Source organism: Eptesicus fuscus, chromosome 19, assembly GCF_027574615.1.
Source record: "Eptesicus fuscus isolate TK198812 chromosome 19, DD_ASM_mEF_20220401, whole genome shotgun sequence".
Lineage (NCBI taxonomy): Eukaryota > Metazoa > Chordata > Mammalia > Chiroptera > Vespertilionidae > Eptesicus > Eptesicus fuscus.
This window is the reverse complement of record NC_072491.1, coordinates 19199989-19226250: the sequence shown is the minus strand read 5'-3', so window position 1 is coordinate 19226250 and position 26262 is coordinate 19199989. Positions and strand designations below refer to the sequence as shown.

The 26262-nt window shown below is 45.3% G+C and overlaps 1 protein-coding gene and 1 long non-coding RNA gene across 3 annotated transcripts in view; one reads left to right on the top strand and one right to left on the bottom strand.

Annotated features, from left to right (window-relative positions):
* SYBU (syntabulin) overlaps positions 1–15294 on the top strand; it is a 74969-nt gene extending 59675 nt beyond the window's left edge. For both annotated transcript variants that reach the window (XM_054708648.1, XM_054708647.1), the window contains exons 4-7: positions 1960–2062; positions 8679–8882; positions 10196–10345; positions 13926–15294. In XM_054708648.1, coding sequence (XP_054564623.1) covers positions 1960–2062; positions 8679–8882; positions 10196–10345; positions 13926–15030 — 1562 coding nt within the window. In that variant the 3' untranslated portion in view covers positions 15031–15294. The remainder of the gene's footprint in view (positions 1–1959; positions 2063–8678; positions 8883–10195; positions 10346–13925) is intronic.
* On the bottom strand, positions 13764–25056 carry LOC129147246 (uncharacterized). Its single transcript, XR_008554616.1, has 4 exons — positions 24977–25056; positions 16863–16937; positions 15287–15434; positions 13764–13919 (listed from the first exon to the last, which is right to left on the bottom strand). It is a non-coding gene; the product is annotated as an uncharacterized LOC129147246 (long non-coding RNA).
* Between the last annotated feature and the right edge of the window lie 1206 nt (positions 25057–26262).

Here is a 26262-nt window from a genome sequence, read left to right as displayed (position 1 = left end):
GTCCCATCTTGATAAATTGCCAGCCTAATCCTCCCAGAATTCTGCTGGGAGGTGAAATTCACTACTGTCTCCTGTACTCAGAGATCATTCTTGATCTCTTTCCCAGAAGAGGCCGAACTTCCTGACAGGTACTGGCAGCCAGGGGAGGGATTGCTCTCCTTGCTGTTGCTTACCTTCCCCTCTAGCAAATCTACTAGTAATACAACCCGTCGGTGACAGGATCTGCTCAGCAGTGGGCCAGTCTGGCCACACCGTGCACATATGGCTCATCTTGCCAGTGAGCGGGATGGTAGAACTCTCCCGTGTCCCCGCTTTCCCCGCTGCCTTGCTAAGGATGCAGCGTGGTTCATGGAAGTAGCACGAGGATTTGGGCAGGATTTGTCGCTCACAAACCTTGCACAAATCAGCCTTGGTCTCCTCAATTGTAGAACAGTGAGATTAATGCCTGCCTTACAAAGTTGTCAAAAATATAAAGAGTAGAAAGCATCTCCTTCAGGGCCTGGAACCTACTAGGTACTCACGAAGTCATTTTTATTATAATCATTGTTCACTGCCTGTTAGAAACTTAGGGAATTTAAGTTATTCATTTTTTGCCCTAGCTGGTTTGGCTCAGTGGATAGAGCGTTGGCCTGCAGGACTGAAGGGTCCAAGGTTCGATTCCGGCCAAGGGCACATGCCTGGGTTGTGGGCTCGATCCCCAGTAGGGGATGTGCTGGAGGCAGCCGATCAGTGATTCTCTCTCATCATTGATGTTTCTCTCTCTCTCTCTCTCTCTCTCTCTCTCTCTCGCTCTCTCTCTCTCTCCCCTCTCCCTTCCTCTCTGAAATCAATAAAGAAATATTTTTAAAAAATTATTCATTTTTTCCTCAACTCACTAATGTGAGCTGGCTCTGGGTTCTAGACCAGAGAGTCAGGAGTTGTGTTGTAGGAGTTGAGAGACAAGGTCAAATAACTTATACACCTAGGCTTGCTTTCTGAAAGCAAATGGAATTTCATCTTTTATTTCATCTCTTTCTTCTTCCCACTTATTCTCTCTCGCCTCTCTCTTCCCCTCCCTTTTATTTTCCCAAGCAAGCCATGGGATATTTTCATTACAATTTCAGAACCACAAATTTGTTGTTGTTGGAAACGGCATTCATATTAATTATTCTACCACACTTCTAATTACATACCAAACTCTAGTCTGTACTCAAGACATAATGCAATCTTCCTAAACTAATGAACAATCCTTCCACCACCACCACCACCACCCCCCACCCCCCCCCAAAAAAAAACACACCTGAATTTTCCAATTTTCCTTTAATTCAGAGGTTCCGTCACTGTGACCTTTTGTCGTTCTGTTTGGAAGCACTCAGTGCCTGCTTTTCGTTAAGGGTCTGTTTTATAGCAGAACTGCAGCCGCAGTCAGAGAAAGGCAATAAGCAGATAGCGCGGTTCCAACACTTATCTGGAGCCCAGGCTTGCTTCCTGGCCGCCTCGAACTGGTTGATTATCTCCAGACCCCGAAGTGCCAAATGCAAGTGTGGCTAGCTGCCTACAAAAGCCCAAAGATAAACTCTCTCTCTCTCGGAAAAACTATGGGACTGACCAGCAGGCTGTTGGAGTTGCCTGCAGTTTGGGCCGGCACGTGGGTGTTGTGGAGAGGGCCTGTGACTCACAGGGCGGGGGCACGTTTCTCCCCCACGTGGGCCGCTGTGGGTAGAGCCCGCTGGACGCCGGGCATCTGTATGCAACCAGCCTCCTGCGCTGCTAAGCCGAGCTGACGAAACCATGCCCTGGTGTGTGCGCCTTCTCTTGGCTGCTGCGGGGAAAACGGGCCCGGGCCCGGGAGCTCTGGAATCTTGGCACGTGCTGAGTCAGAGTGCAAGGGCAGGGCGCCAGGGCCCCGGGGGGCCGGGAGCTGGCCAGCGCGCCCTGGGTTTCCTTCCCCTCATGCTTCTCCCCGCTGTTGTTTTGCAGGTAGTGAAGCCGATTTTAGCTCCTCGAGCAGCACGGGCAGCATTTCCGCCCCTGAGGTCCACATGTCTGCGGCGGGAAGCAAGCGCTCCTCTTTCTCACGCAAGTAGGCACTGTCCCCTGCTCCGTGGTTGGTGAGACCCTGTACACGGGTGGCTTACCTGGACGTGGTGCTTCCATAGAGCCACCCAGATGACTGTCCAGGCGTATCGTGTGGGTCAGTGAGGGGGTTTTGTGTGTTTGTCAGTGGTTAGAAATGGGTGTTTTTCCCTCCCTGTTCTCCTGTGGATCACGTGGCTTGGCCTCTGTCACCTCTCATCCAGCCCTCGGCTCTGGGTCCAATCCACTTACTCTTCCTCACTCACCTGTGTGCTCACTCACCTGGGTATCCAGCTAGCCTTCCGGTTTCCACCCGCCTCCCCTCGGGAATCTAGATTATGAATTCACCCTTTCGTTCTTCCAGCTGAGCTTCCTTTTCCTTATTTTTGTGCAAGAAGCATAATGACCGTGTGGGCATCCCCATAGTTACTTGGGGGGAAGGGGGAAGGAAGTATGACGTTCATAGGCAATAGAGGCCACCGCAGAAAGGGGCAGAAGAGCTAAGTGTGTGGGCTCTGGGGTCAGGCTACCTTGGTTTGAACGGCAGCTTCACCTACAGGCTGTGTGGCCCTGAGCAATTGCTTAGCTTCTCCAAGCCTCAGTCACCTCGTCTGTAAAATAGGGCTATAGTCATGCCCACCTCATAAGGTTTGTTGTCAGGATTAGATGGGCTGATACAGGTCAAGTGTGCGCTCATAAAGAAAAGGAAGCTCAGCTGGAAGAAAGGAAGGGTGAATTCATAATCTAGATTCCTGAGGGGAGGCGGGTGGAAACAGGGAAAGGGCTTGGAGCCTAGTAAGCATCAACAGGGTTCGCCATGGATGCTATTTGGATTGAGGGGAGAAGACTGGGGGACATGGGAGCCTCTTCACACTGGGTGGGACAGGGATTCTCTGCCACCACCAGTGACTTATTCTACAAGTATTTGTTGGGCATCTGCTATGAGACAGGTTCTGGAGATAGGGCAGTAAACAAAATGCCAGGAAAATTACATTCATTCTAGCAGGGAAAGAAAGAATAAATGCATAAGCAATATAATTACTATAAAGCCTGCAGGGAAAGTCTACAGGAGAGTGATGGGGTATGTGGTGTGTGTAGGGGGGTCTGGGAGACCTCTGCGATGAGGTGAGCTCTGAGCAGAGACCTGAACAAAGCGACGGACGAGCCACAAAGACACTTGGGGGTGATTTGTCTCTAGACTTTGGGGATGCCGCTTGGCTCTCCTGGGCCACCGTGTCCAAATGTGAATAAAAGAGGTTGGACTACATGTTGTTTTAAGGTCCCTTCCTGGCAGAAAGCTGTCCCGTTTCTAAAACCTTGCATTTCCAGGAGTCAGCGAGCGAATAGTCCCCATTCCCCTTGGGGAAGCCGCAGCTTTGGCTGATGTTGACAAAGGGACCTGAGACCCACAGTGTAGAGTTTATTGAAAACAAAGCTGAAGCCAGACAAACCTGTGACAAAAGAGCGAAGTCCACGAGAAAAAAAGCAGTCGTTCTATTCCCAAACACCATCTGTTTTGGAAATAAAGTGCCTCTCTGAGATCACAGGACGGTGGATATAAACGTTCTCTGTGTAAGTCAGATGTGGCTTGCTCTGGAAATAACCCATTTATCTAACCCATTCAAGAAATTAGCCCCTACCCATGGTACAGGCATCGAAGAGCAGAGAGGCAAAAGGAAAAACAAATGTCCTGAAGAGGAAGCCAAATTTGTTAAGCCTTTCAACGGAATTTGTGTTTGTGGTTAAATTCCAAGGTAATGCCAGTAATACTGAGTGACTTAGAGAAAATATGCTAGTCTGGAATCCATGATATCTCTAAGTGGTTAAAAATTGATAGGTTAAACATAAAATAGCTAAATGTAACTGTGTGCAAATCAGATGTATGTTTAATAGATGGGAAATTGAAGTTGGAAATGTTCTATCCATTACCCTCACTTTTTTTATAAATCCTGACCCTAGGACATGCTTATTGATTTTAGAGAAAAAGAAAGGGAGGGAAGGAAGGAGGGAGGGAAGGAGGAGAGAGAGAAGGGGGGGCGGGGAGAGAGAGAGCGAGAGAGAGAGAGAGAGAGAGAGAGGGAGAGAGGGAGAGAGAGAGAGGAGAGAGAGAAAGAAAGAAACAGTGACTGGGGAATTGAACCTGCAACCCAGGTATGTGCCCTGATTGAGAATCAAACCTGTAACCTTTCAGTATACAGGACAACACTCCAACTAACTGAGCCACACCAGTCAGGGCCCTCACTTTTTTTTTTTTTTTTTTAATCTGACCCAGGCACAGAGCACCATGGGTAGATTTCTATGATGGAATAGCTCAGCATTTCACGTTGTCTTTGTGATCCACACATTGAGGGCAACTCCTCTAGATGGGCCAGTATCCATGCCAAATTCTGTAATAGCTTGTGATCTGTTTAATTGGCTCATTCCTCCTATTAGGAAGGAACTTTCTCTGTGGAGAATTAGCTCCTGGGAGGAAGCATGGCAGGAACATCTGGCAAAGGTGGGGGTGGGAGGAGTGAGGGGCAGGTGGAGTTGGTGAGAATCGTTTTGACGGGTGATTTTAAAAAGAACACATTAGAGATTTACAAAAGATCTCTTCTTGTAGAAGGCCAGCTCTGCTGATGGATCTGAGGCATTCTCTTCCTTAAACTAAAACCCTGTCTGATCAGAGGCAGACGGAAGTGAGAAAAAGAGAAGGGCTTGGGATTTGGAGTCAGACAGTCCCGCACCTGAGTTCAGCCTCCATTGTTTATTAGGTGCATGACCCGAGCCCTGAGCCTCAGTTTCCTCTCCTGGAAAACGGGGTAATAATGGCCTCTCCCTCATGCTGCTGTTGCTGATGGTGGTGGTGCTGATTATGGTGATGATGATCATACCAATTTGCTAGGGCTGCCATGACAGAATACCACAGACTAAGACTAAGTGGCTTAATCAATAGAAATTTACTTTCTCAGAATTTTGGAGACGATCAGTATGAGATCGAGGTGTCAGGGGTTTTGGCTTCTTCTGAGGCCTCTCTCCTTAGCTTGTGGATGGCCGTCCTGTCCCATTTCTTCACAGTCCTTTCTCTGTATCTGTCTGTGTTAAATGTTCCTCTTCGTATAAGGACACTCGTCAGATTGGACTAGAGCCCACCCTAACCGCCTCATTTCAACTTCATTTCTTTTTAAAAGCCCTGTTTTTCAAACAGGGTCACATTCTTAGGTACTGGTGGTTAGGGCCTCAACCTATGGATTTGGGGGACACACAATTCAGCCCAAAACAGTGATCATGGTAACGGTGATGGTGATGATGGTGTTGATAAGAATGTTACCTGAAGTAAGGGACAGCAGCTGGGGGAATAGAAATTCACCCGGATGCCCTAGCTGGTTTGGCTCAATGGCTAGAGTGTCGGCCTCTGGACTGAAGGGTCCCAGGTTAGATTCCAGCCAAGGGCACATGCCTGGGTTGCGGGCTCGATCCCCAGTGTGGGGCGTGCAGGGGGCAGCCAATCAATGATTCTCTCTCATCATTGATGTTTCTATCTCTCTCTCCCTCTCCCTACCTCTCTAAAATCAATAAAATATATTTTTTAAAAAATAAGAAATTCACCCGGGCCCCTTTCGAGGTTTCCATCTTCATGTCTCCCTGTCTCTCACTTTCCATTCATCCTCCTCATGTTTGCAGGCATGGGGTGGGGTCAGCAGAGTTCTATCTCTCCCCTGCGGACTTCATTCTTGTTCACCAAACCAGGGGCGTTAGGTGGGCTGAGGAGGGTAGCATCGGGTTTGCCTATTCACAGCCACGACCAATATGGAATCCCTGCTTCTCCTTCGAAATGTTTTATCATCACCCATGATGACTTTGGATTAAACTAAATGTAAGGAACAGACAGATATTTTTAAGTATGTACTTTCTCTTTAAAAAGTTAGCTGTTACAGTCTAGCCATTCATCTCCTGAAATACATGTGAATATGTTTAAAGACTTGATTGTACTTCAGTCATGTTTAATAGCTTAAGAGTGTTTGCTTTAGTCTGTATAGCAGATGAGTTCTTACAAAATCCTCATCTAATTGCATTTGTGTCTTAGTCACATACTGCACTGAAGAAGTCAGTGGCAAATTCTTCAGGTAACAACCACATACATAGCCAGTACCTAATGTACCTGTTTACAAGCTCAGAGCAGTATATGCCACTTGGGCAAAGTAGGAGGCATTTCTGTAGCGTGAAAAGACCTGGATTTCATTCCCCATTCAGCTCTGTGTTCTTGAGCCAGTTTTTGTTTGTTTGTTTGTTTGTTTGTTTCTCTCTGAGCCTCAGTGACTTACTGAGTACTTCACGGAGAGGGAGATAACCTCTGTAGCAGCTTTATATCCAGCATGATGGTCAGTTACATGAAACAGTGTTCATAAAGCACCAGGAACAGGGCTGGAGTCACAGGAGGTCCGTGGTGAAGGTTGACTCAATAGGATTCAGGGAGAGTTCTTTACTGCCTGCCCTAACTTGTAATGGCTAACCCTCCACATTTCTCACAGCCACGGTAAGAAGCAGTCAGGCCAGTTGGTGCCAGACTTGGAAGTGACGTGTGAAGAAGCAAACCCAAGCCAGGGTGCATGTTCTCTGCAGCTACCCCTGAAGTCCTCCCGCCCCCGGGCTGCTCAAGTTGGTTTGTCACAAAGCCATCAGCCCATCTGTTCTCTATAAAGCGTCCCCTTTTCATGAAGAGGAGACAGAGTCCATTTGCATGATTTCAAAAGGAAAGAACCTTTTAACTTTCCAACGTGGTGATGTTTCCTTTGTGTGTGATTTATGGGTTGACAGCTAGTTGACATTGTATTTGATTTTAAATAATTGTGGTTTTGGAGCCAAGTGTACCCACGTGCACGCTCACATTCCCGTCCACACACGTTTCTCATTGAGATGTGTCGGTTGGACACGGCGGTAATTAAAATGGCAAGCCGGGGGATCGTCGAAAAGCAGGATGCTCTGTGTCCTCCTATTCCAACATTCTTTTCAGAATGCTTCCCGGGGACCAGATTAACAGGGAAGTGGAAACAAGTTTCTTCTCGGATGACACCCTATAGTTGAATTGCCCTGAACAGCTTATCAAATGCCCTCACCTGCATTCTTTGATTTTTTTCCTATCAACTCTGTGAGGAAGACAGGAGAAGTTATCATATATTCCCATAGGTTAAGTTCCTGTGATGTGGCAGTGCCAGGATGTAAACCCAGTGTATTAAATTATCAGTCATCCAGGAAGCACCTACTGTGTGCCAGGCATCAGCGGGGATAGGAAAGGCCAGGCTGTGTTTCTGCCCACAGCATGCCCTCGTCTCTCGGGAAAGGAGGGTTGAAATTGTGATGCATTGTGGTACGTTTCACACATTGGAAGTTTGCACAGAGTATTAGGGAGCAACAAGGAATGGCACCTACACCGGCCTTGGGAAGGAAGAATCCAGAAAAGGCTGCTTGGAGTAGGTTCCCATCAGTTTCGAAGTGGGAGGTACCCAGAGGCTTAGGGTAGGGAGCAGAAGGAGAATATACTAGGCAGAGGAAATTAGAAGCTTAAAAATATAAAGATGATGGAGAGCGTGGATTGTCAGGAAACTCTCAGTTGTTTGGAATGCTGGGATAGAGGGAGGAGCGGGGCGTGGCAGAGGATAGGTGGGACTGGGGGGTGGGATTGGACCTTGCGAACATGCTAAGGAGTTTGGCCTTTATTCTGGAGGCAGGGGGAGCCAGTGAATGGCTTTGGGGAGGGCAGTGATATTCAAATTCCATTTTAGAAAGGCCACTCCAGCTGCAGGATCAAGACAAGGGCCAGGGAGCGAAGCGGGGGCTGTGACAACATTTCAGCAGTTCAGTGATAAAGGTTGTGCTAAGTTATTGGGGATGGAAAGAAAAGGGGGGAAAATAGGTGATTAAAATTATAGACTTGATACATTTATGTGGGATATTTTTTAAAAAATATTTTTATTGATTTCAGAGAGGAAGGGAGAGGGAGAGAGAGATAGAAACATCAATGATGAAAGAGAATCATGGATCGGCTGCCCTCTGCACAGGGATCGAGCCCGCCACCCAGGCATGTGCCCTGACTTGGAATCGAACCGTGACCTCTGGTTCATAGGTCGATGCTCAACTGCTGAGCCACGCCAGTCGGGCTTATGTGGGCTATTTTATTGTTCTATTTTCTCCTCCTTTATGGGCAGTCCCCTTCTTCCCCATTCTCCAAATGAACCAACCCAATTGTCTTAACCCACCTGAAGCTGAAACAGGTGTCCTGGAACAAACACCACATCTGCAAAACCGCCTCCAAAAGGAACCTAAACCAAATCAATATTTACATGGTTTGTGTTCCTAGCAGGCAGCTGGGTTTAATCCAAAACAAGCTTTGTGGTCAGAAACCATTTGAAAGAACAGCAGAGGGAGAGGTTGCCGGTGCCAGTGGCACAAGGAGAGAAAATATCGGGCAGGTGGGAAGAAGGCTGCTCGCAAGGGCAGTTTGCTCCAATAATTGCATTGCCTCTTTCTAACTCTCTACGTTGGATTTCCTTAGTGGTAACTAGCTCTAAGGAGTAAAGCATTAGCGGTAGCCACCAGTAGCCTCGAGGGTTTTAACTTTTTTTTTTTCCATGCTCTTCCCTCAGCCGAGGTCCCCACGGGCGGAGTAATGGAGCTTCATCGCACAAGTCTGGCAACAGCCCCCAGTCCCCACGGGAAAAGGACCTTCTGTCCATGCTGTGCAGGAATCAGCTGAGTCCTGTCAACATCCATCCCAGCTATGCGCCTTCTTCCCCAAGTAGTAGCAACTCTGGCTCCTACAAAGGAAGTGACTGTAGCCCAATCATGAGGTGAGTACTGATCATCTTTCAATTCATGGTTCCTTGTTCGTCCTACATGGTAAGTTTTCTTTAAAAAAATAGTTATGCAACTCTTGATCCGCTGTCTTATTCTGCAACAAGACACTTCTCTTTCCCACACTCAGCTCATTGTTTAAGGGCTGCTGCCGAAAGAACACAAGCCACAATCTCTCCTAAGTTTCGGCAATCCAAGTAGGGAGTGGGTAGGGAGGAAAATGGAATCGCTCATGTGTCTCTTTAGATACCAGTTATGTGTTGAGTACCATGTTGTGCCAGGTACTGTGTGACGTGCTGGGACTAGAGCAGCGAGCAACAGAGCTGGGCCCTGTGCGTACCACCCAGAGGAGAAGAAAGACCTGACTCATCTCATGACAACAACTCACTGAGATTATTCTGCAAGTCTAAGGTGGCCAGGGCTCCAACTCTGCGGGGACCAGAGCAGGCCTCGCTGAGAAAGTGAAATTGAAATGAGATCTGAAGGTCAAACAAGGAATGAGTTCGTCCTTGAGGGATGGGGGTGGGGAGGCAGAAAGAAGGAACTGCACGTCCAAAAGGGCCAGGACAGGAGGGACAGGGGGCTGGGAGCTGGACTCAGGCCCTCTTGGCTGGAGGGCAGGCTCAGGGAACAGGGCGAGGGCAGTGGCTTGGGTCGGGTCCACAGTCAGGGAAGAAGCTGCCAGCCGTCCTCCTTCAGCCCCTTCCTCCGGGCGTCTGTTCTCATCAGTCAGCTCTCGTACAGCCTGACAGGGGCTGGATTCCAGCTCCGCGTGGTTTGTAGAACATCAGGCACCTCTCTTACCAAACACACTCAGCCTCGTTCCCGTCAGGAGGAGGAAACTGCCCACCGAATCAGCACACTCACTCCAGGGACCGGTTTCGGAACAATTTGAATTCAACTCATAACAATCAGGATCTTAGGGGCACATTGTGTGGAAAGTTAGGTCATCTCGCTCCCTTCCTTCCCTCCCGCCTGCCCTCTCTCATTGTCCTTTAACATAACAGCCTGCTACTCTGAGCTGGCAGGCAGGCGCCTGGACCATTGTGTATTATTTTGTCTGAGATCGTTCAGAAGCCAGAGAAAACACTCCCTCTCCCGTCACCCTCCCCACACACCACCCAGATATTCCATGTAATGAACATCCTAAGACTGGCAGGTATATTACCATCCCCTTTCATGGAGAGGTCACATGTTACTGAGGTTTAAGATCTCAACACACAGCCGCCACTTCTTCTCAAGCTCTTCTCTGTGCCTTCATTGGCCTTTTTATACTAAAGGTAACATTCCGTTACTTGGGCTGTTTCAGGCGGTCTGGAAGGTACATGTCCTGCGGTGAGAATCATGGGGTCAAGCCCCCAAATCCAGAGCAGTATTTGACTCCCCTGCAGCAGAAAGAGGTGACGGTGAGACACCTGAAGACCAAGCTGAAGGAATCTGAGCGCCGACTCCACGAGAGGTGAGTCCCAGTTCCCCGCACAGGGTGGTTTAGGGCAGTTGTTGTTGTTTTTCTTCTGTAAAACGAAATATGAAACCACACTGTAGAAAACTGGAAAAGAAGAAATGTGATTTCATTTCTGTCATATTTCATAACTCAGTCTCTCAGAAGATGTGGCTGTTTCAGGAGTTCAGGGGACCCTCCTTCGTTAGAGGGGACCGCCTCCCTGCTCTGGGTGTGAGCAGCTTTGACAGGAGGAGTTGGGTGTGTGCCTGACTATTTTTAAATGGCAGGAACACTCAGAGGAACAATCCATACTTCCAGCCCAATGGGTCACACACCGGGAGCCCCTAGTAAGCTCTGTTTATTTCAGTGAGAGAGTGGATGGCTGTGTGCACCGTGATTCCTGCCAGCTATTTCTGTGCTGAAGGAAGAGGTTCATTATTCTTGGCCAAGTGTTAAGGTAAAAAGCAAAACAAAGCAGCCCATGCTTAAGAGATCTTATCTCGGAGAGGAGAGACCTGTGACCATTCGAGCAGACGAGATTCTCTGCTTGATGGTTTTCCCCTGGAACATTTTAGGATGGAGGGGCAGAGCTCCAACCAGGGTAGCTGTGAACCCAGGGTAAGGTTGCCCAGAGTCAGACCCTACTTTCTGGAAGTCTTTGGGGGTATGATTTGAGGAAACCATGTGAGGGTTTGAGCAGTCATGGGAGGGAGATGATTTAAGCCTAAACTTAAAGCACAAAACTGACACCATCTCTTCAGATATGTCAAGATCCTCACTGCCAAGTCTTCATATCCCTGAGAATGTGTGGACATAGGAAGGCATTATATGTAAGGAAGAAATTTTCGACAAAGATCTTGAAGTAGAGTCCTGTGAAGGATCTAAAAACATAGGCTAGATTCTCTTCAGTGTAGGATGGATCTGATGTCATCTTACCTGAGAGAAGATAGAATAATCAATTTTTTACAAAGTCCTTGCAACATGTATCATTTTATGATTTACTTTTTTTAAAAAAAATTATCATTGGAATATGATGAGAGCAATTCTGCCTTCATAGATAGGTGATTGGAAGTGAAATGGGCTTGGCTGGCATGGCTCAATGGTTGAGCATTGACCGATGAATCGGGAGGTCTCGGTTCGATTCTTGATCAGAGCACATGCCTGGGTTGTGGGCTCCATCCCCATTGTGGGGCATGCAGGAGGCAGCCAATCAATGATTCTCTCATCATTGATGTTTCTATCTCTGTCTCCCTCTCCCTTCCTCTTTGAAATCAATAACAGTATATATATATATATATATATATATATATATATATATACACACACACACACACATACATACATATACATACATACATACATACACACACTAGGGGCCCGGTGCACGAAATTCGTGCACGGGGGTTGGGGGTCCCTCAGCCCAACCTGCCCCCTCTCACATACTGGAAACTCTCAGGGGATGTCCTACTGACGGCTTAGGCCCGCGCCCCACAGGGAGCGTACCTAAGCTGCAGTCTGGCCTCCCTTTGTGGGAGGCAACCGGGCTGGTCAGGGGAAGGCACCAGCCCCATCACCCCACTGCTGCAGCCACTGTCAGTCACCACAGCCACCAAGGTGTTTTCATCAACACAGACTCCAGTCCCTTCACCATGAAAAAATGACAACTTTCTTTAGGCATTTTCAAGATGTGTCTTTCATAGGATATGACATTTCTTTCTTTTTTTTTTTTTTTTTATCCTCACCTGAGGATATGTTTCCATTGACTTTTAGAGAATGTGGAAGAGAGGGAAAGACAGAGAAATACTTTGATTGGTTGCCTCCTGCATGAGTCCTGATCTGGGCCCCGGCCAGGGAGGAGCCTGCAACCTAGGTACATGCCTTTGATCAGAATCAAACCCAGACCCTGCTGTCTGCAGGCTGAGGCTCTATCCACTGAGTCAAACCGACTAGGGCAGGATATGACATTTCTTAGCCCTCCAGCAGCGGACCTTCGTTTTTTTCTCCAGAAGTGTGGTGGAAAAACCCTAGATCACCTTTTTGGATTCTTATTACCCAAGTTACTAAGAACATTACCAGTGGCATACAGGAAGCTTAGCCAATGTACAGTCAGAAAAGGTGTTTCCTCTATAGTTCACACCAATGGAGGGCTGGGCCCTGCCCAGGCCTAAAGCCTCTGGTCAAAGCTTTAGGCCTGGGAAGGGGACCTCCAGCTCCCTCTGATCACCGGCTCAGCCCCTGCCCAGGCCTGCCCAGACCGAAAGCCTCTTGGGCAGGAGCAGACCCCCAGCTCCCTACAATCAATCGCAGGGGGTCCGCTCCTGCTCAGGCCTAAAGCAGACCCCCAGCTCCCTGCCTAGGTGATCAATCGCAAGGGGTCTGCTGGTGTACAAGGCTGAAGCAACGCCCAGCTCCCTGGGATCGATTGCAGGGGGTCCACTCGTGCACCAGGCCAAAAGCCACAGCCGGCGGCTTTTGGCCTGGAGCCGGAGCTGACACCCAGCTCCCCACCTCCGGTGGCAGGGGGTCTGCTTGTGCACCAGGCCAAAAGCCACGGCCGGGGACTTTTGGCCTGGAGCCGGAGCTGACACGCAGCTCCCCACCTCCGGTGGCAGGGGGTCCGCTCATGCACCAGGCCAAAAGCCGCGGCTGGGGGCTTGGTCGGGTTTATTCGCATACTCGCTCTGATTGGATGGTGGGCATTGCTTGGCTGGTGGGCGGGGCTTAGGCATAGCGAAGATGCGGTCCATTTGCTTATTACTGTTTTATTAGGTAGGAGATATATATATATATATATATATATGAAAGGCTAATGTGCAAAGTGTCCCCTTGGGTGTTCGACCAAGAGACTGGGAGTTCAATCCCTCACTATGACATGTGCTGACCACCAGGGGGTAGCGCAGAACAAAGGAAGGCCCTGGGCGGCAGCCGGAAGGCCCCAGTAGGCCCTGATTGCTGGCCAGGCCTAGGGACCCTACCCGTGCATGAATTTCATGCACCGGGCCTCTAGTAGGTATATAACAGGATAACTGAGAGACTCTAATATGTTCTAATAATAAAATTTTAAATATTAAGATTGGTGGGGTTTTGTTTTTTTAATATATTTTCATTGATTGTAGAGAGGGAGAGAGAGAGATAGAAACATCAACTGGCTGCCTCCTGCATACCCCCTACTGGGAATTGAGCTCACAACCCAGGCATGTGCCCTGACCAGGAATTGAACCGTGACCTCCTGGTTCATAGGTTGATGCTCAACCACTGAGCCATGCCAGCCGGGCTCAAATATTAAGTATTAAATAAGGTATAATGCTTGTAAAATACTTAATGCAATGTCTGACATGTAGTGATGCTCCAAAAAGAGGGGGGAAAAAAAAATAGGAGTGTTTTTTATTCTGATTCAAGTTACTAGAATTATTTTAGCTATTTTACAGTTGGGGGTGGGCTTGTTTATGGGTATTAACCTGGGAAAGAAAAAAATGTCAAAACTGGCTTAATGTCTGTGCTTCAAGTGGAAGAGCTTGGTCTCGTGCCTGTGTGTCAGCTGGCTCAGAGATGACATTTTCTCAGCCTCATGGGTCTGCTCCTCTTCTCACTGCAGGGAAACAGAAATTGTGGAGCTGAAGTCCCAGCTGGCCCGGATGAGGGAAGACTGGATTGAAGAAGAGTGCCACCGGGTGGAGGCCCAGTTGGCCCTCAAGGAGGCCAGGAAAGAGATCAAACAGCTCAAACAGGTCATCGAGACCATGAGGAGCAGCCTGGCCGACAAAGACAAAGGCATTCAGAAATACTTCGTGGACATCAACATTCAGAACAGGAAGCTGGAGTCCCTCCTGCAGAGCATGGAGCTGGCGCACAGTGGCTCCCTGAGGGACGAGCTGTGCCTGGACTTCCCCTGCGAGTCCCCGGAGAAAAGCTTCCCCCGAGACACCCCCATTGGCCAGACGGCAGATGCGCTGTCCGTGGAAGAGCAGGTCACAGAGGAAGGGGTGGACAGTGAGCTGCTGGTGGGAGACAGCGGGGTGGATGGCTCGGATTTGTTGGATGAGCTGGCGACGGCCACCGACACCCAGGCTGACGACCTGGAGCTGCTGCATTCCACCCCTGGGGCAAAGGTCCTGGCGATCGTCCCCACGGAGGTGGGTCCGGAGGAGGGCCGTGTGGTGGTGGAGCGGGCCGTGCAGACCGACGTGGTGCCCTACAGCCCCGCGGTCTCCGAGCTCATCCAGTACGTGCTCCAGCTCCAGGACCCCTGTGCCTGGAGCCCAGCATCGCCTTCCGAGTCGGCGGCTGACTCCACAGAAAGCTTCCCCGAGTCCATCTCCGCGCTGATGGTTGATTTAACTCCAAAGAATCCAAACTCAGCCATCCTTTTGTCTCCCGTGGAGACCCCATACGCCACGGTGGAGGCGCAAGCCCCTGCAAACCGCCTCATGAGAGAGCTGGATTTTGCAGGTTGCACAGAGGAAAGGTTGGACGGCGTCCTCCCGCGGGCCCCGGGGGCCGTGGGGAGGCAGTACTGGAGCCGCAGTTTCCTGGTGGATCTCCTGGCCGTGGCTGCCCCCGTGGTGCCCACCGTGCTGTGGGTGTGCAGTACTCAGAGAGGGGGCACGGATCCCGTGTACAACATCGGGGCCTTGCTCCGGGGCTGCTGCGTGGTGGCCCTGCACTCGCTCCGCCGCACCGCCTTCCACGTGCAGACCTAGAGAGCAGCGGTGGTCCCGTGTGCCAGGTGGTGTGGTGCCAGGTGGAGAGGCAGCAGGTCGACCCAGGGCGGTCTCTGTTCTGTCGTGTTGCTCCTCGGTATTTGATTTGCACTATATTTAGTGGCAGCCTGTTCCCTGCGGAGGACCGGAGGTACCTTCCAAGGCATGGAGACCTGGTTCAAGTCAAAAGCCCCGCCCGTGTGGTGTAGAAAGCATGCTCGTGACCCTGCGTGTCGTCAGAGGTGCCCGTTCTTACCCTGGTGGTTCAAGAAGAGAAAATGCAAGGTTTGCACTTTCCAGACAGCTTCTGTCCTGCCGGCATGTGATCTCCTTGCTTTGCTTCGTGCTGTTTTCCGATGTGTGATTGTTCCAGCGTTCCTGATGGTCTTGTGCGTAGCAGGGGACTGTAACCAAAAATGAACATGTATTTGCGTCCTTGGTTTGAAGAAGTCTTGGCTAATCCTTTAGTGTCTTAATTGGGGTTGATAAGGTTTGAGTGTTTGCCGTTTTCTACTAAATGTAGCTCCAAAGTCTAAAAATGGCTTTGTTTGTTCTTAAATCTGTTAATTGATGAAACTGTCTGTAAGTTTACAGTGTATTAACTTATTTTTTTGCTTATTATAGATAGTGTTTTATTGGAAATTGTTTGTAACCAGACACTTCGGCATGATGAAAATAAAGATTAGTGTTTACAGTTAAATAAATGTTTTACCCCCCTATAAAATTATGATCTCTGCAGTTTTATTTTAATAGATAAAAAAGATGAAATGAGTAGCAGATCCTTCCATGGTTATCAATAGTGGTCTGTAAAATGGGATTAAGTTAAGAAATTAGAGGGAACATAATTATTAACCTTTTGCACTCGGATGTCGAGTGTGACTCAACACGGTTAGCATTAGAATAAAGGAATCCAGAAAAAAGCAAGCAAGTGCAAAGGGTTAAAGGTGAGGATTTCCTTTCCTGTCTTTAAAAAAACAAACAAAAAAAAACATTGTTTCCGAGTAAAAGTAGCTTTGGTTGTTTGTTTTTAAATTACCCATATGCTTGTTTTTACACAACTTTCCTGAAAATACTCAATACATTCAGTAAGGATGTGTTGAGTATTTTCAGGAAAGTTGTGTCGAATTTTTCCCAGGCATGTTAAGGGTGCAGAGAGGGAGAATATGCTAGGACCATACACCCTCCTCCCCTTGGAATAATAGGGTGAGGGTGGGTGGCTGGGAAAGGATGAGATAGTATTTGATCTGTATTCATTTCTTCTTCGCCTCAATCTTGGGAAGTGGGTATTATTCCATTTTACAGATGAGAGAGCTGAGCCTCAAAGACGTGCTCAAAATGTCATAATTCATCTCTGAAGCCAAGATTTCAAGTGTCAGCAAAGCAAACACCTTTCCACTTTACCACACAAAGGGAAGTAACTTCTCATTCAGAAAGTCTTCCTCCATGTAGAACTTTTTACCTTTAATACTATATATTTTATCTACTTTGCCTTGGTTATTGCCCATCCTCCCCTAAAATATTAACTCTCTGAGGGCAGGAATCTGTGTTCTATTTTGTTCATAAATTATATCAAGAATTTAGGACAGTATATGGCACATAGTAGGTGTTAGGTCCACGCCGACAGGAGCCAGGCCAAGAGACGTGAGTATTTAAGAAATTTTATTACATTCTCGTCTCAGCCCTTCTGTTCACAGATGTAACAATAAATTTATAAATTTTGCTTTTTCATTTCATTCAGCCTGGTTCCTCTCAGCATCGACTTAACAGTGGGGATTCTAGCACTAGTTGTTAAATGAAATAATTTATCCAACAAATTCTTATTGGGTGCTCACATGCTAGGCACTTGACTGGCTTGGTCTTCAGTAGTGAAGGATACTGTTTCTTCCTTGAGAGGTCTTAAATTCTGCCTGTGAAAGACATAAAATACGCCAACAAGATCATTTTAAATAATGGTAAGTGCTTCCAAGGAGATAAACAAGGTGAAGGAAAGGAAACATGAGCACTGATGGGTGAAAAAGAGCCTGTCACGTGAAAATATGGCAAATAAGATGTTGCAAAAAGAACAAATGCAAAGGCCAAGAGGTAGGAAAGGGCTCAACATTTTATAGGGGCTTCAAGGAGGCCAGTGGCTAGAGCAGAGTGAAGGGGAAGGGGAGGTTTGGAGAAGTGGACAAGAAGCCAGTTCATATGGTGCCTTATAAATCATGATCGGGTTGGGTTGAATTTATTCCCAGTGCAATGAGAAATATTGATGGGCTTTAAACAGAACAATGATATAATCTGGTTTTTTTCTCCTCTCCCCTTCTCCCCCCCTTCCCAGACTCCTATCTCTTCTCCTCTTTATCCCCCCTCGCTCTGGCTGCATTGTAAGCAGGCAGGAGCAGCAGAAGCAGGGAGACCATTTAGAGATCTATTATAAATAGTCCAGGTGAGTAATTATGACAACTTGGAGGTGGATATAGAGATTAAGTTAAGTAACTGAAGATATAGCTTTGAAGATAGAACTGTTGTGATTTGCTGATAAATTAGATGTAGGGAGGGGTGAGGTAGGGTTTAAGGAAGAGAGAAATTAAGGATGGATGATTCTCAGGTTTTTAACTTGAGCACCTGTGTCAATGGTGAAGCCATTCTGAGAGTATAAAGAGATCGAGAAAAACAAGTTTGGGAAAATAAATTTGAGGTGTCTATTAAACACCTGTGTGGAAATGTCAAGTGAGTAATTGCATATATACATGAATGTGAAAATCATGGGAGTTGTCAGGGCTAGAGCTATAAAACTGGGGTTCTTCAGCTTTTATTTACTATTTAAAACCATGGGTGGATGAAATCATCCAGGGAGAGTGTAAAGAAGATAAAGGCCAAAGACTCAGTCCGGGGCACTTCCACATTTAGATAGAGGATGAAGACCCAACCAAACAGCCTGATAAAAGGCAGCTCAAAGACAGGAGGTAAACTAGTGAGTGTAGAATTATGAAAACCAAAAGGGAGAGTGATTCAAGAGTGGACCAGTCAATTGTGTTGAAATCCTACCAAGAAGTTGAGTAACGTGAGAACATACACATTTACATTGGCTTTGACCACTATGTCTTAGTGACTGTCAAAATCATTTCTTTGGAGAAAATGAGCATGGAAGCCAGATTGAAGTGGGCTGGAGAGTGACCAGAAGAGAGAAAGTAGAAATTGATGCATGCAGCTAATTTTTTTTTTTTTCTGGCTAAGTTTTACTGAAGGGGGTATAAGGAAGTAAGGTGGTAGTTACAAGGGCACATGAATACAGGGGTTTGTTTTAGTTTTCAATATTGAGAGGAGATAGAGCACATTTATACACTTTGTGATTGAGCCAAAGAAGAGAAAGAAATTGATGACCTAGGAGAGAGGATTAGCTGAAGGAGGGGAGCCCTGGGCAACATAAGAAGGAATAGGATGTAGGGCACGAGGATGTGCATGTGGGAAGATGGTTTGTCTTGGAAAGGGCATTGCTCCCATTAGAACACACATGGGCACTCAGCACACAGCCGTAGAGACTTGGCCAAAATGGAATTGAAGCTATTTTGGGAGGTGAATAACCGGAACTGTCCCAAAATAATGAGCCATGCTGACTCAGGTCCCTTCCTGTAGTCCAGCCCAAACCAATACCTAGACGCTGTTATCTTCCTTACAGTCCCTCCTTGTGTTTATTTTTAGTCATTGCTAAATCCACCCATTTTTACTTTAAGAAAAATTATAAGGGTGTTTTTGGTCTCCACTTGTTGCTACAGAAATGAATATAACCACACAAATTCAGCACTGTTCTTTATCAAATCAAAATGGATGGAAAGATGGGCTCTGGTAAAGAAGAATTCTCCATGAACCACAAATATTTATGTTGATAATCAAATTGGAGGCAGCTGATCATGAAGAGCAAATTTTTTTTTCTTAATGACCTGCATCCTTGTCTAAAGCAAATGATTCAAAGTTAACTGCATATTCTATCCACACTGAGACAAACTGTGCAAAGATAAAACCAGAGGTCCTAGAGCAGCTACTGTGCTTTCCTTCCTCACCTCCACCCCAGTAGTTACTCGGTTTTTCTTTTTCTCCCCTGCCACCTCCACCCTTCTCCAGGGTTTCAGTATGTATACTAGTAGTCTGTGGAAAATTACTGCTTTGATTCAGAACGGTCTCTCACAAGCAAGTCCCTTGGAGTAAATACAAGATGCAGCATAGCTTGCCTTTGGAAAGCCCAAGGCGTTGGCTGCTTTTGTGGACAGGATGATCTGACCCCATAGAAAGAAGTGCCTCTAAGTTGCTTCCCATAATTTGGATGCCTGTGATGCACAAACAGGCAGGAAAATGGAAAAAAAAGAACAAATCCACTCCATTGAACACATTGCTGTCACATCAAAGCAAATGTTAAACATTCCCGACAGTTATGTGTGCAAACATTCCAATTTATAAGAAAAGATTTTTTCCCAAAGGGATATGTTGACCTTTCCAAGTTGAGCTGTTCAGAAAGGGAGGGGAAAATGCAATGTACTCGGATGCCAAGCGTTTCTGACATTTGGGCAGGAGAAAAAGGAAGTCTGTGATTTGCATTTATCACAGGCCCTCCCTAAGTAGCGGTTGGGTCTGATGTGTTTTTCTTTTGAGGATTTTTCATTTTAAAAGTCTTGGGGTAGTTTCTGACTTCTATTTTGGCTCTGTGAGCACTTTTACAAAATTCACTTAATTCCAGTCTTACCAGGCAGCATGTATACAAGGAAGCAGTAACCTAGGCAATTAAACATAGCAGTGTATAGCAACGAAGGCTTGAAAGAACGCCAACAAACTCCCAGTTGTTGCAAAGAAAAACAATTAGAAAGTCCAAATAGAATAAAAAAAATTTATGTCAAGTCATTATGTGTAAACCCCTGGAAGAGATGCTAGGCTGTGACTGCTGATTCCCCCACACTCACAATGATCGTGACAACTAATGGTTATAACCATGATTCTACAGAATTTCAAATTCAGAAGAGGTTTAACTGTGTTAAAAGATTGGAATATTTCAGTAGTGTTTAAATTTTGTAAAAGTTGTACCTCTTTTAAAAATATGTATTCAACATTAAACAAATCTCCAATACATAAAACACATAAAAGTGAAGTTTTTATGGCCTGGAGCCCTGCCCATGCTTCCTTCTCATCCTCTATGGTGGTTCCAGTGTCACCTCTGAGAACAGCTTGAAAACCAGTTCTTTGAAAACTGCCAGTTCAGCCCCGGCCGGGTGGCTCAGTTGGCTGGAGCATCATCCCATACACTAAAAGGTTGCAGGTTCGATTCCCAGTCAGGGCATATACCTAGGTGGCAGGTTCCATCTCCTGTAGGGACAATCAATGTTTCTCTCTCCCTTCCTCTCTAAAAATAAATTTAAAAAAATTTTTTTTATTGATTTCAGAGAGAAAGGGAGAGGGAGAGAGAGAATAGAAACATCAATGATGAGAGAATCATTGATTGGCTGCTTCCTGCATGCCCCCTACTGGGGATCGATCGAGTGTGCAACCAGGGCATGTGCCCTTGACCGGAATCGAACCTGGGACCCTTCAGTCCACAGGCCGATGATCTATCCATTGAGTCAAACTGGCTAGGACTGAAAATAGATTTTTTAAAAACATATTCTTGGGTGAGGATTTAAAAAACAACAACTGCCACTTCATGTAAGATGTCCTGGGTTGTAACCCTCGGTTCATTGAAATAGATCAGCAATTTTCAACCGGTGTGCCCCAGGAATTTTTAAAACATGCAATACCGGGCTATTTAGTCAGGGGCACTGACCTCTTTTTCCTTAGATTGTCAAATAAAACAATGACAACAGCCAACACAACAAAAGTTGTCCAGTGTGAATGCATCAAAATTTTAACTATTTTTTTTGTCAGATCAGCAAAAAATATATATTTTTGTGTGCTGCAGAATTTTAGTAATTAGCTTATATGTGCCATGAGGTGAAAAGGATTGAAAATCGCTGGAATAAATAGTACTCTGGGTAATGCCAAAGGACTCAACCCTCTACTGTCCTAAACAATTGAATGCTTAATGGAGATGTTTTCTAACCTTTTCTCTCAGCACTTCGTTGGCCAGTGCTCTGTTGGCTTGACTGTGAGGAGGACCTATCACTCCAAGTAGAGGCCACATAACATCTGGGATTATGGAGAAGTAACATCTGGGATTATGGTGAAGTAAAATGGTGAGGCAAAACCCACACCCAGGCTGCCCTGGAGAATGCTGTGAAAGGCGTCTCCCGGGAGGCCCTGGAGTTCCTCCCCTTGATCTTCTCAGACCCACCTTCAGGGGTATTTTCACTCTGGCTCCCTGTATGTGTCATTTCTGACCAAAGCTATTTGAATAACTGAAAAATTAAGTGTTTGCCTAACTAGACTAGAGCTGTAATGGACTGGAACATGAAAACTATTAACAACTGCAATATTCCTCTAATTTGATGGCACAAGAGGCCCTCCCTCCCTTCCTTGCAATCAAACAGCTCACAGTGTCTGAAATGGTTTGCCAGTGTCGCCTTCTACAGCAAACAATAGGTGCTGGCATTTTAAACTGACCTTTAATTCTTCTGAACCAGCACATTATTTTTTAGCTTGTTTGTTGTAGAAAGAAAATGAAAAACGAAAGCAGTCTTAATAATGTTTCCATCTCCCACCGAAAGCAGGACATAAGGAAAGTTTTTAGAATGATCACCATGTACAAGCTGATTGCAGAAGGGTTCCTTCTGACTAAGACAGACAGGCAATTATGAGGTTCAGATGTACCGCAGAGCTTCAAGAAGAAATAAAAAGCACTTGTGCACTTTAAACTTAAATGAGGCAAGTGAAATATATCTATACCCTTATGTACATCTTACTTTACTTACCACTGCCATAAATACTGAGGTAACTTAAAAAAAAATTATTTCAGGCCCTGGCCAGGTCGCTCAGTTGGTTAGAACGTCGTATAGAAACACCAAGGTTTCTAGTTCCATCTCTGGTCAGGGAACATACAAGATACAACCAGTGAATGCATAAATAAGTGGAACAACAAATCAATGTCTCTGTCTCTCTGTCTTTCCCCTTCCTCTCTCTCTCTAAAAATCAAAAATAAAAGTTTTTTTTTAATTTATTTCAGGGGCCAACATATCTAATGATGATGTCATTTTTCTCAATAATATAGGTATACACTTATTTTATTCAGCAATAGTCAACAGGTTTGGAAACTGCAATGCTATAAAAATTGAGGATTCAAATTAAGGTTTGAATATTTTAACAAATGAAACCAATATAGGAAGAAGTTAATATATTATAATGAGCCAAAATTGACATAAGAATAAGAAAACGTAACAATTTCTCTCACCATACCATGGATTCAGAGTACATCCTTTGAAGTTTCTATGCACGAGGATGATTTTTTTCTGGGCCAATCACTCTCTGAACCAGATCCTGAAGATACATGTTAAAAAGGTGACTGGACAAGGTCAAGGGCACAGTTTGTGGCATAAAGGTCCTGGGTACAGTACTGGTCTTCACATGCATGAAACCTGTGCCCTTGGCCTCATTAGAATTATGACCCAATCAAGTGAGCTAATTGGCCTATCCAAATTGTGAATATAAACCACATCTCATTTTGCCTTAATTATAATATCTGACCAAGCAACCTGGAAATACCTAATTACATGGCATTGATATTTAAATATAGTTATTTACATGAAAATAGAAGCCAAGCTAATTTCTTTCATATTCATTATATTTTAGAAAACACGAATGGCCGAAACCGGTTTGGCTCAGTGGATAGAGCGTGGGCCTGCGGACTCAAGGGTCCCAGGTTCGATTCCGGTCAGGGGCATGTACCTTGGTTGCGGGCACATCCCCAGTAGGGGGTGTGCAAGAGGCAGCTGATCGATGTTTCTCTCTCATCGATGTTTCTAACTCTCTGTCCCTCTCCCTTCCTCTCTGTAAAAAAATCAATAAAATATATTTTTTAAAAAAAACACGAATGGATATTATCTACTGTAATTTGTAACATCATCTTCACAGAGTTCTTTAAAACAAAGGAGGAAATTCTAAAGGCTAACTCTTTGGCAGCTCAGTTTGAAGTGAAGTGAGAATGCTAATTGACCACTACCACAACCTGCTCTCAAAGCTGGCTATTTTCCTTTCCATTCATCTAGTGCAGTGGTCGGCAAACTCATTAGTCAACAGAGCCAAATATCAACAGTACAACGATTGAAATTTCTTTTGAGAGCCAAATTTTTAAACTTAAACTTCTTCTAACGCCACTTCTTCAAAATAGCCTCACCCAGGCCGTGGTATTTTGTGGAAGAGCCACACTCAAGGGGCCAAAGAGCCACATGTGGCTCGCCACAGTTTGCCGACCACTGATCTAGTGCAAGGCTGCCTTCTAAGGTTTGGTTTCCTTACATGTGAAATGGGGATGTCTACCTCACAGGGTTGCAAGGAATCATTGATATAATTAAAGACTCTCAGACAGTGCTGAACACATGATAAATGTTCTCTTTCTTATTAAACTTGCAGGTCAACTCACAGTTAGGTAAAAATTAATATTGCAACTTCTCCTACTCTCCATATATAAATTAAGGGGCTGCCATATCAGTGCACAGCCAGTATTTGGAAAAGTGTGTAGAGGAACTCATAAAGAAGTGTGGACAGGGCCTCCTAACAACTACCATTTGTTGAGTACTTATACACTGAGTGGCCAGATTATGATCTCTGAACGCATAATAATCTGGCCACTCAGTGTATATCCTATATAATAAAAGGCTAATATGCAAATTGTCCCCTTGACCAGGAGTTCGACCAGCAGGCAGGCCAGACAACCGCCCATGTCCCCTCCCCCTGGCCAGGCTGGCCGGACCCCACCCATGCACGAATTCATGCACCGGGCCTCTAATAAACACACACACACACACACACACATATATATATATATATATATGTGTGTATATATATATATATATATATATATATATATACAGACACACACACATACACACTGAGTGGCCAGATTATTATGCGTTCAGAGATCATAATAATCTGGCCACTCAGTGTATATGTGCCACTTACAGTCTCAGTTAATCCTTAAAACTAGATCCATTGAGATGATTTCCAAACTCAGGCAATTTGTTTAACAAGACACCTTCTCTGCAGCAGCTCTGAGAACCCTGAGCTCTCAGATTGGTGTGATCAGATCAATACACAGGCAAAGTACTTGCGTCAACAGCCATGGCTGACATTATCTCGGGTAGGCCACACACTCTGGTTTCTCTGTAAAAGCTCCTGCTTGTGGATTAGCAGTGTCAGCAGCAGCTCTGCAAGGGTAGTAGAGATCTGTTGTGAGGTTTGGTAAGAGGGGCTCCTTAGAACAGCGTCTCTTCCCAGCCCTGAAGATTGAGAGTTCTGGTGTAAAAGCATCTTACTACTCTCAAAACTTACTCTAGTTACTGAGCATGCCCAATGGCCATGACTAAGGAGCACTGAAGATAAAACATAGAAAGCAAACTTTAAAACAAACAGTTGAATATAAGAGTCATTAGCTATTGCTGTAACCTTGAACAGCCTTGGTTGTATTAAAGTGAATTACACACAAAAAAGAGCTCTCTTCCATACTGAGAGAACAACTCAGGTTTTAAAAATCTACGTAAATGATAAAAACAAGTTATTCGCTACTGAAATAAGCTCTTCATAGACCCACCATCTTCTGCAGCCCTCCAATCTGCCTGAGGGGGGAGACCCCTGAACAAACCGAGGTCCGAGAGCTCCACTCCCTCACCCCCACCCCCACCCCCAATTTGGCTTCAGCCAGAACCACTCTTTGGTAACTGTTGCCTTTGCTTAGACATCTTATGAAAGATTTTCTTTGAACAAGGTGCTAAAGAATGAAAATCATTGCAGTATGTTATCCCCAAGGACTAAACAAAATGTGGGTTAGCCATACCTGGTTCAGACCAACCTTTCAGTAAATAACATTGGTGTCGGTTAGATTTACACTATAGTTGTAATTCAGAGTGGTGTTTGGAAGCTCCATCCAGATGCGTTTCTATAGCTACCACCTTCTTCCCAACCACCAATCTTCATCCAGGAACAGTCACTGACCTGGCCAGAGGTGAGTGCATGTCAAAACTGAGGAATTCAGATGTTGAGTCTTGTCAGTTCTAAAAGGTTCACAGACTGACGAATCTGAGGGAAGGCAGGGGTTAGGGGTGGAGAGAGATTAACCAAAGAATTTATATGCATATATGCATAACCCATGAAAACAGACAATAGTGCAATAGTGTGGTGAAGGCCTGAGGGGGGTGGGTGCGGGTGGAGGGGGTCAAAGGGGAAAGGAAAGGGGACATCTATAATACTTTCAACAATAAAGATAAATTTAAAAAAAAAAATGTCCAAACATGTTATTTACAAAGAGCTGAGTCAACTAGTGGGTATCCCTAGCTAAAGCTTAATAACTGGAAATAGCTAGAAACCATGAATGAATATATAAAAAAACATGTTTCACATGACTTTGATTAATGTTATCTCAGTACATGAAATACTCAATTCAGAAAGGGTAGCACTTCGCTTATCCTATCTATGCCTGTTAGTACTTTTTTATTTCTAATAAGCTTCTAAAACTGGTAATTCTTACGAAAATTACCAAAAACAGAAACCATAAATTTAGAAGCTAAAGAGCCAGTTTGCTACCATGAAATGTTTATCATATGTTTTTAGATCCATGACTTCTTTTGGGACAATATAACCAGTTTAATACAGGAATTTAATTTACATACCAACAGAAGTGAAAAAATATGTCCAGACTGTTATTCTTTCCACGAGAAAAATCTCTTCCTAGTTAAAGAAATTATAGTTCCTAAACAGTCTTAAATAAACAAAAACAAAAATCTCACACACATGAAAATCATGACTAAAGCAGACTTCGATACTTGTTCAAGTATTAGGGAAAAGCAGTAAATTTATTGTATTATGGGAAGTTTTATCCTTTATGAACCCCAAATTTAGAAAATCATAGAATTCCCATAACTAAAAATAAATACAAATCACAGAAATGTACATTTATATGTAATTAAAATTTTAAATCTAATTCTATTTAGTTGGAAGTTTATTGGCAAAAACTCTCTAATAAACATATCTGAAAATGTGCTTTGGGGCTATAAAAAGCTTTTTGCCCAAGTTAAATTTCAGCTGATTCCACAGTCACATTTACTCTGGAAGATTAGTCTAAGG